General features: G+C 37.4%; 1 protein-coding gene across 3 annotated transcripts in view; it reads right to left on the reverse strand.

The window, feature by feature from the left end:
* The window catches only part of RAD50 (RAD50 double strand break repair protein), a 119,837-nt gene that overhangs the window by 61,623 nt on the left and 44,911 nt on the right, over window positions 1–13,303 (reverse strand). For all 3 annotated transcript variants that reach the window (XM_057735411.1, XM_057735401.1, XM_057735422.1), the window contains 3 exons: window positions 12,676–12,827; window positions 9,125–9,310; window positions 8,562–8,766 (listed from right to left, as the gene is read on the reverse strand). In XM_057735411.1, coding sequence (XP_057591394.1) covers window positions 8,562–8,766; window positions 9,125–9,310; window positions 12,676–12,743 — 459 coding nt within the window. In that variant the 5' untranslated portion in view covers window positions 12,744–12,827. The remainder of the gene's footprint in view (window positions 1–8,561; window positions 8,767–9,124; window positions 9,311–12,675; window positions 12,828–13,303) is intronic.

A 13,303-nucleotide genomic window follows, 5' to 3' on the forward strand; every position in this document is an offset into this window, starting at 1 on the left:
TGTACAAAGCCACATACATAAAAATGGGAGATGAGACAGGGAGGCAGGTGGTATAACAATTAAGACTACAGGCTCTGGGAGATGGAATGGTTGGACAGCTCTATGTAAAGAAGTAAACCTCTGGGAATTCCCTGGTGGCAGAGTGGTTAAGAATCCACCTGCCAATGCAGGGGACATAGGTTTGATCCCTGGTCTGGGAAGATCCCACATGCCGCAGAGCAACTAAGCCCATGGGCCACAACTACTGAGCCTGCACTCTGGAGCCCATGAGCCACAACTATTGAGCCCATGTGCCACAACTACTGAAGCCCATATGCCTAGAGCCCATGCTCTGCAACAAGAGAGGCCACCGCAATAAGAAGCCTGTGCACCACAACAAAGAGTAGCCCCCGCTCACCGCAACTAGAGAAAGCCCGCATGCAGCAACAAAGACCCAATGCAGCCAATAAATAAATAAAAATTTTAAAAGTAGTAAACCTCCATATAGCTGATTCACTTTGCTGTACAGCAGAAACTAAGAAAACATTGTAAAGCAACTATACTCCAATAAAAATTAATTTAAAAAAAAGAAAAAAGAAAAAAAAAAGGAAGTAAACCTCAACCTTACCTCCCACCATATTCAAAAATTAACCTGAAATGGAGCATATACTTAATATAAGAACTCAGACTATGAAACTTCAAAAAGAAAACAAAAGAAAATCTTTGTGACCTTGGGTCAGGCAAAGATTTCCTAGATAGGAAACAAAAAGCAAAAACTGTAAGAGAAAACTCTGACATACTGGACTTCATCAAAATTAAAAACTGGGGTTTCTGGGTGTCCTTGAGGTTATCATCCTGTGACATTCCTTCTAGAATGAAGAATGCTCCCAGAAGAAAGGAGGGTTAGGGAGTGCTGTTTGGAGGGGTAAACATCAGGTGCATAGTACAACCTTAGCTAGAAGGCGATCATTCTCAGAGTGCGATTAAGCAAGAAGGGGGGCGGGAACATCTGTAGGTCAAAAGGGTGCAGAGAATAAGGGCTGAATAAGGGCTAACATAATGGGGGTGCCTCAACTAGCTTCTGCTACAGGCTACAGCAGATGCTCAACACTGATTAACATCAGGAAAACGCAAATTAAAGCTATAATTAAAAAAAAAGCTGCTCAGAGATTCTATCACACATCTATTTTAACAGCTAAAGTAAAAGACTGATAATACTAAGTGCTGCCAAGGATAAAACGCAACTGCACTTTTATAAATGGTTGTAGGACTACCAAATGTGCCACTCTGAAAAACAGTCTGGCAGCTCATAAGGTAAAACATACACTTAACATACAACCTAACAATCCCACTCTTAGGGAGTTACCCAAGAGAGATGAAAACATATCTCAAAACAAACACCTGTAAAAGGACTGCTATAAAGCAGTTTATAGCAGTTTTATTTGTAATAGTTAAATGCTGATAACAACCTAATGTCCACCAACAAAAGGATGGATGAACAAACGAATATATCCTTACAACAAAATACCCTCAGCAATAAAAAGGAATGAACTACTCGTGCATGCAACAACATAAGTTTAAAAGCATTATGTGTTAAAAAAATTAAATTAAAAAAGCATTATGCTAAGAAGTCAGACACAAAAGGCTATATAATGTATGATTCCACTGATGTGGCATTCTCGAAAAGGCAAAACTCTACTGGCAGAAAACAAATCAGTGATTACCAAGGGCTGGGAGTGGAGATAGAGGATCGACTACAAATAGACTTCAGAGAACTATTTGGGGTGATGGAAATGTTCTACATTTTGACTGTACTGGTAGTAATGCTACTGTATGCATTTGCCCAAATTCATCAAATCATACATTTTCAAAAGGGTGGATTTTACTAAATGTAAATTATATTTCAATAAATCTGATTAAAGAAAAAAAGTATGGGTTAACGAATCAGAGAGGCCTGGAATCAAATGCTGGTTTTACCCCTTACTTCCAACTGTGCCTCAGTTTTTTCACCTACAAAACTTCACAGGGTTACTGTGGGGCTCACATAATACATTTTAAAGCACTGTGACCAGCAACTGGGCATACATAGTAGGCCCTCAATGAACGGAACCACTCACATCACTTGTGAAAAAAATTCTGTGTTCAGAAAATATCTTCGCGCAATCTAACAAGGAGAACTGGATTTATTCTTAAGGACAATGAATATTGACACCTCTGTTATGGTAACCTACTTCTCAGAATCTACTCAGTTTCCATCAGTGTTTTCACTGTATTGTGGCAGCATTAACATAGCCCTGGCTTAGATCTTTTGTGACATCTCTAGCTGCTTCTTTCCTTAAATCGAGCCAGTAACTAGATCCTGAGGATTCCTTCTTTGACATCTGTGTTTTGGCTCAAACCCCAGAGCACCAAACACAGGCTCTATCCCCAGAGCACACACCCTAGCAAAAGAAGCTAAGAAGAAAGATAACAAAAAATATAGCAGAGTGTTTAAAGCTTAGGTGTATGAAATAAGACAAAAGAATCAGGCATCAGGTACATAAGGATCATGAACTTATGTGTGGAAGAATAAATAAGAGGGACAGAGGATGCTTTTAACTTGAAAACAAATTTCTCAAGCAATTTCCACTGAGGGCAAGAAAGGAAAACAGGCCTAAGTGGGCCAAGGTCAGGATAGGATGTGGTGGTATGGGAATAAAGTAGTTTATGAGAGAGTTTCTGAAAATGTAGGAAATCCGTAAAAATGGGAAAGCAAGAATTACAGTGCAGTACTGAAATGGAGCTGTCTTCTGGATGGCTGCTGGGAAGATGAGTTTGTTTTTTAAGCTCTTTATTGGAGTATAATTGTTTTACACTGTTGTGCCAGTTTCCTCTGTACAACAAAGTGAATCAGCTATTTTTATACATATATCCCCATATCCCCTCCCTCCCATGACTCCTTCCCACCCTCTCTATCTCACCCCTCTAAGTCATCACCAATCATCGAGTTGTTGATCCGAGCTTTATGTTGAATTCTATGATGGGAAGAATCCTTCTAACTCAGAGCTAAAAAAAGGACTTTGGAAATCATCCACTTAATAGATATATACTGAACCACCTGCTAAGTGCCAGGCACAAGGTTAGGCTCTGACGATACAGAGAATAATATTAAACTCTTGGACTAGCCAAAATTAAATACAAATAAAGAAATACACAAACACCTCAATGTCTGCTACAGCCTTGTTTAGAATCTTGGCACTGCTCAATAAATACCAGGTATTATCACTAGTTCTACCCTGACATTATTTCCTATAGTTGAAATGCTCCGTTTCAACTATAAGGATTTTCTTGATAGTATTCAAAGACAGCTTGCATTTTGCTATCACCATATCTCTAATTACCCATCCATTTAAGGTCAACAAAATGATACCCCAAATTCAGTCCTATGAAATCCTCTCTAACCACCTCAGACCTTCTCTTCCCTCCTCCTCAGAGCTCTCACAGCTCTTGTCTTTTCTGCCTTATATGTCTGTCATTTTTCCAACCAGGCTGCTCCTGAAGAGAATAAAGTGTGATCCAATCTTGGTAACTACCACAGTACCTACACAAGTTATTAGGATAACTCGTTCTAAAATATAATGTACTCTCTCACTCTTTTGTCTATTGAACTAAATTCTAAACCCATTAGGCTCTTCATGATCTGACTGCAAGTCTTATCTCCCACTCCTTTAATCTTGACTTACTTCACCCAGGCTCCTCCTTACACAGTCCTATTTTAATAAGCCTGTATTTGTGAATATGTACATACATACGTGGACATGTCTGTATACACATATACAGTATATTTTTACAAAAAACCCTACCTGCTCAGAGTATATATGTGGGAGGTCAGAGATAAGGAGTAGGAAGAGCATCTCTCACTTTTCAACTAATATTCTTCAATAATTTTTTCATTGTGAGCATATATTACTTTTAAAAGAAAAAATACAAAAGAAAAACAAACATACGTAAAATGCCTTGTAGTCTATCAATTTGATTTTTCCCCCTTTTTAAGGCCCAAATCAGCTCTGCCTTTTCCCTTGAAGGTCTTGTGATAGCTTTCTATTCCAGGCCAACAATTTTTTTTCTTTTATCTTTCTTTCTTTCTTTTCTTTCTTTCTTTTTTTGTTTTTTATAATCCAGGTCTCCAGGTTTTTTATTTTCTTTACACCTATCATGCCATGAATTCATAGGGAATGGGCTCCAACAGTTCAGGCTCCTTTCCATTGGTTCTCAAGAAGTGTGTTTCTCTGGGTGGAGTAGGCTGGTGCTTCAGCTGAACCCAAGTACCTTTCTCTTTGGCCTCCCTCTTTTTCTGATCATTTTCCTTCACACATTTCAGGAAGCTATCTCAGCTCTTAGAGTGCTTAATATGCTCAATATGCAGATTAATTCTCTTCGCAAGAATCTTGCCCTTAACTTGTTTGTTTACAACAATGCCAACAGGATGCTGGGTAGCACTGTAGACTCTTCCAGTTTTGCCATGGTAACATTTATGGTGCATTCCTTTTTGAACAGTGCCCATTCCCTTGACAGCTATAATATCACCTTTTCTGTAGATCTGCATGTATTTTTGTGGCCAAAGGAACACCTCCATGTTTTCTAAAAGCTCTAGAGAACATAGAGTGGGTGCCCCTCTTCTTTCCCTTTGTGTTGATCATTTTGGCGAATTACTGGAAGATGGCAGTTCTGGCCCAAAGGCCAGGCCATCACTTTAAAAATCGCTTTATTGAGATGTAATTCACCTACCATACAATTCACCCATTTAAAGTGTACAGTTCAACATTTTAGTACATTCAGAGTTGTGCAACCATCCCCCATGACATTTTCACTTCCAAAAAAGAAACTCTGTGCCCCTTAGCAGTCACTATTCATTCCTCTCTACCTACTACCCTAGGCAACTGCTAATCTATTCTGTCTCTATAGATTTGCCTATTCTGGACATTTCAAATAAATGTAATGGAATCATACAATTATGTAGACTTTTATGATTGGCTTCTTTCATTTAACATGTTTTCAAGGTTCTTGCCTATTGTAGCATATATCAGAACTTCATTCCTTTTCATAGCTGAATATTCCATGTATGGATATGCCACATTTTACTGATCAGTTAATGGATATGTGAGTTGTTTCCATCTTTTGACTATAATGAATAATGCTGTCATGAACTTTCCTATACAAGTTTTCCTCTAGATGTATGTTTTAATTGTTCTTAGGTATAAGATACTTAGGAGTAAAATTGCTGGGTCATATGGTAACTCTATGTTTAACATTTTGATGAACTGATGAACTGTTTTCCTAAGTGGCTGCCCTATTTAACATTCCCACTAGCATGTATGAAGGTTCCAATTTCTCCACATCCTTTTCAATACTAATTATGTGTCATTTTGACTTATAGCCGTGGATGTGAAGTGATAGCTCACTGTGATTTTTTTTTTTTTTTTTTAATTGGCTGTGTTGGGTCTCCTTTTCGCTGTGTGCAGGCTTTCTTTAGTTGCAGTGAGCGGGGGCTACTCTTCATTGTGGTGAGTGGGCTCCTCATTGCCGTAGCTTCTCTTGTTGCAGAGCACGGGCTCTAGGCGCGTGGGCTTCAGTAGTTGCAGCACATGGGCTCAACAGTTGTGGCTCACGGGCTCTAAAGTGCAGGCTCAATAGTTGTGGCACACAGGCTTAGTTGCTCTGCGGCATGCGGGATCTTCCTGGAGCAGGGATTGAACCCGTGTCCCCTGCATTGGCAGGCGGGTTCTCAACCACTGCGTCAACCCAGGAAGCCCCGCTTACTGTGATTCTGATTTGCATCTTCCTGGTGAATAATGATATCAAGCATCTTTTCATGTGCTTATTGGACACATACATGTCTTCTCTGGAGAAATTATTCAGAGCCATTGTGCATTTTCAAATTGTGTTAGCTTTTTTTTTCATTGCGTTATAAGGGTTCTTTATAATATTCCAAATAAAAGCTCCTTATCACATGTGACTTGCAAATATTTTCTCCCATTCTGTGGGTTGTCTTTTTGCTTTCTTGATGGTATAGTTTGCAGAACAACAGTTTTTTCTTTTGATGAAGTCCAATTTATCCATTTTTTCTTTTCTCACTTGTGCCACAGTCAGCATCTTTTAGCTCTTAAAGAACCTATGTTAGGACTTCCCTGGTGGTGCAGTGGTTAAGAATCCGCCTGCCAATGCAGGGGACACGGGTTTGATCCTTGGTCTGGAAAGATCCCACATGCTCCTGAGCAACTAAGCCTGTGCACCACAACTACTGAGCCTGCAAACTGCAACTACTGAAGCCCATGCTCCTAGACCCTGTGCTCCTCAAGAGAAACCATTGCAATGAGAAGCCTGCGCACTGCAAGAGCAGCCACCGCTTGCTGAAAGTAGAGAAAGCCTGAACAGCAACGAAGACCCAACGCACCGATAAATAGATAAATAAATAAAATTAAATAAATAAATAAATTTAAACGATGTCAAATTTATTTTAAAAAAGTGTGCTTTTTCAGAGAGTTATATCATACTGCTAAAAACATTCTTTCAAAAAAAAAAACTCATGTTCTAAACTATACCATTCACATAACTCTTCACTTTACTTCTTTGTAATCCTAACTATCTTTTAAAGTATATTCCTTATTTCTTCAACTAGACTATAAGATCATTAAAAGCGAAGTCTAAGTCTTCCTTATCCCAAGAGCACCTAACACAGTGCTATACACAAAACAATATATATTCACTAAAGGATGCATTCATGTCAATAAGCACTGGACAGAAAACCAAAGTTTTTCCAGATTACAATTCAAAGATCTATACCAGTATTTACAGGTGAATTTTAAAAAAACAAAATCAATAATTAATTTCTTTTTCCTTCAAAACTGCAATGAGGTATCACCTCACACCGGTTAGAATGCGCATCATCAGAAAATCTATAAACAGTAAATGCTGGAGAGGGTGTGGAGAAAAGGGAACGCTCTTGCACTGTTGGTGGGAATGCAAACTGATACAGCCACTATGGAGAACAGTATGGAGGTTCCTTGCAAAACTAAAAATAGAGTTACCATAAGACCCAGCAATCCTACTGCTGGGCATATACCCAGAGAACACCATAATTCAAAAAGACACATGCACTCCAATGTTCACTGCAGCACTATTTACAATAGCCAGGACATGGAAGCAACCTAAACGTCCATCAACAGATGAATGGATAAAAAAGATGTGATATATATATACAATGGAATATTACTCAGCTGTAAAAAGGAATGAAACTGGGACATTTGTAGAGACATGGATGGACCTAGAGACTGTCATACAGAGTGAAGTGAGTCAGAAAAACAAATATCGTGGGGCTTCCTAGGTGGCTCAGTGGTTAAGAATCTGCCTGCCAATGCAGGGGACATGGGTTCGATCCCTGCTCCAGGAAGATCCCACATGCCATGGAGCAACTAAGCCCATGCGCCACAACTATTGAGCCCATGTGCTGCAACTACTGAAGCCCATGTGCCTAGAGCCCATGCTCCACAACAAGAGAAGCCATAGCAATGAGGACCCCACGCACCACAACGAAGAGTAGCCCCCACTCACTGCAACTAAAGAAAGCCCGCGCAAAGCAAAAAAAGACCCAAAATGGCCAATAAAATAAATTTATTAAAAAAAAAAGAAAAAGAAAAACAAATATCGTATATTAACACATATATGCAGAATACAGAAAAATGGTACAAACCAACCGGTTTGCAAGGCAGAAATAGAGACACAGATACAGAGAACAAACATATGGACACCAAGTGGGGAAAGCAGGGAGGGTTGGGGGGAATGAACTGGGAGATTAGGATTGCCATACATGCACTACTAATAAGAAAAGAAACACCAAATTGTACACTCTATATATATGCAGTTTATTGTCTGTTAACTGTATCTCAATAAAAGTTCTTAAAAAAAAAATTTTTTTTTCTTAAATCTCCCACTACCTGCAACTTTAAAAAGCCATTTTTAAGAATGCTCTTATTTAGACTAGGAATACCTTAAGGGGCAAGGACACTATTGTAGTTCTTGTATCTATAGCCCCAAGCATAGTATACCCTGGGCACACAGGAAACACTTAACGAATGCTTGTGAAACGAATGAATAGGATTTCTTTAAGATCTTACTTATAAACCACAGAATTGAGAAAGCTAACTCATTTGCAAACATCAATGTGTTATACGTTAATTTCAAATTTTGTGCAATGTCAAGAACATCCTGCAAATTATAAAAATTCCCTAGAAAGACCTGTCAATTAAAAAAAAAATTCCCTTAAGAATACAGAACTGTAAGGTTGAGTCATTACACTGATACTTAAAAATTAGTGATCTACATTACTAATTTAACATGATGCTACAAATTTGTTTACTCTCAAATCCAAGCTCTTTGGGCAACTTAAACACAGACCTAAAACATTAACCACAACATTATATAGTCTCTGATAATTTTTTCAAGAAACACACACAGCATTCAAATGCATAGAAAAATAAGTGCTTTTAGGGTGAGAGATACCATGGTAAATAGTGACCTTCTCAGCATACAAGAAATCAAATTACCTTCAATGGATCAAGTTCATTCTCATAGGATTTGACAATTTCCTTTGAAGATGTTAGCTGGGCTTCCTTACTAGTAATCTGACTGCGAATCTCACAAGCTTTTTCCTTATTTTGCTTCAGATATTTTAGTTCTGTTTGACATTCTTTTACTTTCTGACCTTGTGTCTGACGTACCTGCCGAAGTGTTTCCAAGGCTTTAATGTACCTTTGAAGATATTAAATAAAAATCAAATTTCTGGTTAAGCAAATTGTAGTATATTCAAACAATGGACTATAATGCAGTCATTAAGATTATATTTACAAAGAGTTTTTAATAACTTAGAAAATGCTTATGACAGAATAGTAAGTATAAATGTTACATATATACTGTCAACCAGATAAACAAACATGCAAAGGAAGAAAACTGAAAGGAAATAGGCCCACTGGTTGCCACTGGATAAGAAGTAATAATTACTGACTTTCTTGCTTTACAATTTTTTTCTGTTTAAAAAAGAGAGGCATCCAAATTGCAACTCTGGCTCAATAACTTAATGGACTACAAAATCTAATTAAAGGTTACAAACCTTGTTGCTGAAAAAATCTCATCAAATTTCTGCTTCAAAGCTTTTCCTTCACTTAAAGGCCAATTAGACTCTTCTTGGTGACAGAAAATGACATTATTTAGCACAGATTTGGAAACCCCAAGAGAACTTATCATCTCTCGGTCAATTTCTGCACACTTGGAGCTGAGACTGACCGTTTCTCCATGCCTATAGAAAATGAAAATCAAGAACTTACGTAAAATAACCTCCAATTGTACCTATTCTGTTACTTAATCAATCCTTCATGCTGTACTTGCAAAAAAAACCTCATCCATTCCCTGTGGATGGCTTTCTCGTATTAAAAGTATAACTCTTAAATGATTCAATAGTTCCTTAATGAAAATGTAAAATAGGGTGGTAGGGAAAAGGTGCCAGAATTTTTTTTACATAGCTGGACTTTTAATATAATCATCTAAAACATTTATAGACAAAACAGAGGAAAATAAACTATCTTCCTTACTTAAAAGTAAGGAAAATAAGACTTAAAAGAATAAAAACATGATGACACATAGTAGACAGGCAAAAGTACTTAAACAAAAACATCTAAAGACTGTGCAGTTTATATAAGGGACTGTTCAGTAAAAGACACACAATAAAGGCAATGTAAAGGCAAACCTTAGTGATGCCCATTCAAGCTAATCCAGGGAAGATTCTTAATTAATAGACCTAAGTTCTAGGGTCACACTGACAAAGCAATCAAATAGAGAGTGCCTCACAGGGTCTTTTAAATAAGTTCCCTACTTCATTAAACCCAGGGTCAGGAGTATCCCTGCCCTTCGATTCCAAGAGATCTCACAGCATCTTTCATCAGAAGGATAAATTGACCATTTTCTTTCGTATCTTCTGTCCAGTATCTGTTAACAACTAGATTAGGTGAGCAGAGGCAGTATCTGTCTTTACTGTCACTTTATATGTATTTGAAAATATTATACCGAATGTATTAAGCATGTTTTGTTGCGGGATAGAAAGGACAAAGATAGACCAAGAGGTTAAGACATTAGACCAGGGAAAGTTGATGGGAGCTTGAACTAGAATGGTTCTCATAGAGATGGAGAGAAACAGACTGAAGAGCCATTTAGGTTAAACCCACAGAACTTGGTAATGAACTGAATATAGATGGCAAGGAAGCTGTCAAGATACACAGGTTCGTGTCACTAGATGGATGGGGGTGTCATTCACTGAGATAAGGAGAAGTGTAAGAGAAACAAGCTGTGGGAGGCTTTCTAAAGAGGAGCCTAAGGGAAAGGATCATGAGCTTGATTTTGAAACTGAAGTGTTGAAACTGAAGTGTCTTTGGAAGAACTGGTAGAAAATGAGAGAGAGGTTTGGGTACACAGGATCTGGTCTGAAGACATACATCTATGAGTCACCTACAGATACACAATAATTTGAGCAATGAATATGAATGAGATGACCTAGGAAGACAATACACAGCAAAAACAGGAGAGGATATAGGACTGAGCCTACCAACTCCAAACTCTATTGACTGGGTAGGACGTGGCTGCAAAGAAGAGAAGAGGCAACAACGTTGTGTCATGTAATGGAAGTCTAGAAAAAAATTTTCAAGTAAGTGATTAATAGTTACCATTTACCGAGTTATACATAGAACAATTACCCTCCAAAAATAACTACATTTTAATGCCTGAAATTTGTGTATGTGTTGGGTCACATGGCTAATAGGAATTAAGATCACAGATGGAATTAAGGTTGTTCCTCATCTGACTTTATTTTTTTTAATTAATGTTATGTATATTTTACCACAATTTTAAACATATAAAAATATTTTTAAATGACATACAATAATCTCCACATATTAAAACTGTACAATAGTTTTTATTTTGGGCATATGCATACAATCATGATCCCATCATCACAGTAAAAACAATGAACATATTTATCATCTCCAACATATTCATTGTGTCCCTGTGTAATCTTGCCCTTCCTCTACCCCCAACCCCTGCTCTCAGCCAACGACTGATCTTTCTATCACTACAGGTTAGTAAAGATTTTCTGGAATTTTATATAAATGGAATCAGTAAATATTCTATTTTTGTCTGGCTCCTTTCTTTGAGATTTATCCATGCTGCTTTGAGTATCAACAGATCATTCTTTTTTATTGCCATCTCACTTTAAATAAAGAGATTATCCTAGATTATCTAGGTGGGGCCAAGGTAATCACAAGGGTCCTTAAATGTGGGAGATGGAGGCAGAAGAGGAGATAAGAATGATGCGATATAAGAACTCTGCTCACTATTACTGGCTTTCATGATCCAAGGAACGTGGTTGGCCTCTAAAAGATGGAAAGGGCAAAGAGACAGATGTCCCCCTAGAGCCTTCAGAAAAGAATGAAGTCCTGCCAACACCCTGATTTTAAGCTACTAAAACCCAATTTGGACTTGTAAACTACAGAACCGTAAGATAAATTTGTATCGTTTTAAGCCACTAAGTTTGTGATTTGTTGTAGCCATCACAGAAAATTAATACATGAGTCCCTATGACATATTAAACATTTTATATGCTTTAGCTCAAGCCTTATAACATCTTTCTAAGATACCTACATGATAATGAACCCCTATTTTACAAATTAAAAAAATACATACTCGCTACGAGGTCTACTTTACATAGCAGTAACACTATCATAATTAATACAAGAGGTTATTTGTGACCTTAGTTGGAGCTGTTTCAGTACAAGAACAGGGCTAGAGTAGGAGTCAGGAGGAAGTGAAGAAATGGAGACAGTGAATATCAACAACTCTTTTGAAAAAATTAGCTGTAAAGGGGAAGATGGAGACAGACCGTACCTGGAGTGAAATGAAATCTGGGGCTGTAGGAGAGACCTGAGTGTGTTTAAAAGCCAGTAAAAAGAATCTGCTTGAGAAGCCAGTAGCTAGTATAATGCATCTAGCACACAACAGTTGTGACACATTATTGGTTAAATAAAGAAATTACTTAATTAGATCAACAAATGAATACATGAAGGATAAGATGATAAGTAATTTGCTCAAGAAGAATAAAGCCTTGAATTCAGGGCAGCCTAATTCCAATATCCATACTCATTACAACATGATACTTGCCCTTAACAGAATGACAACAGTTGAAAGGGGCAAATTATTACTCTTTCCTACCTGTCTGCTCATCTCATCCTTCCCTACAGACATGACTGCTAGCGCTTTTCATTCACTTTATATATGAGTGATTATGCACCTTCAATTCAGCAAGTGTCCATAAATTACTCAAAGGAATGGAGCATTATCACTAAATCTTTAATGGGATTACTCCGTCTAACTGATAAAGAGTATCAAATAAGAAATTAACTGTTGATAGTGGACGAGGCTGGGCAGTTGTAGAGGCAGGGTGGAACTCTACTTTCTTGCCCAGTTGTGCTAAGGAACTAAAATAGCTCTAAAGATAAAGTCTGTTAAAAAATTAATAAGCTCCCCTAAAGTAAACTTATAACAGTAGGAAAAAAACACAGTTTTACAGATCTAAAGACAAAAAAAGAACAGATATTCAAATATAAAATAAACACCTACTTGGTTCTGGTAATGACTCCTTCTAGGGTTTTAAATTCTGTCTTTTTGCTTTTCTGAGTACAAACCATAGATCTCTGCACAGCTACAAGTTCTCCGTTGACATCACGAAACTGCAGACGAATCTGGGCTCTAACATCTGTTTCTTGAGCAACCTTTGAAGGCAAAGAAAGAAAAATTACGTGATCTTAATAAGTATCAGAACATTAATTCTGAAAGAAAATATATAAACAACCTTATTATCAAAAAAGAAAAAAAAAAAAATCCCAAACAAATGACATTATCACATACCATTCAAAATACAAGAAGACACTGCATAACCAAAGCAATCTTGAGAATGAAAAACAAAGCTGGAGGAATCAGGCTTCCTGACTTCAGACTATACTATAAAGCCACAGAAATCAAAACAGTATGGTACTGGCACAAAGACAGACTTACAGATCAACAGAACAAGAGAGAAAGACCAGAAATAAACCCACACACCTATGGTGAATTTATCTATGAAAAAGGAAGCAAGAATATACAATTAAGAAAAGATAGTCTCTTTAATAAGTGGTGCTGGGAAAACTAGTGAGCCACATGTAAAAGAATGAGATTAGAACATTCTCTAACACCATACACAAAAATAATG

Source organism: Hippopotamus amphibius, chromosome 1 (assembly GCF_030028045.1).
Source record: "Hippopotamus amphibius kiboko isolate mHipAmp2 chromosome 1, mHipAmp2.hap2, whole genome shotgun sequence".
NCBI lineage: Eukaryota > Metazoa > Chordata > Mammalia > Artiodactyla > Hippopotamidae > Hippopotamus > Hippopotamus amphibius.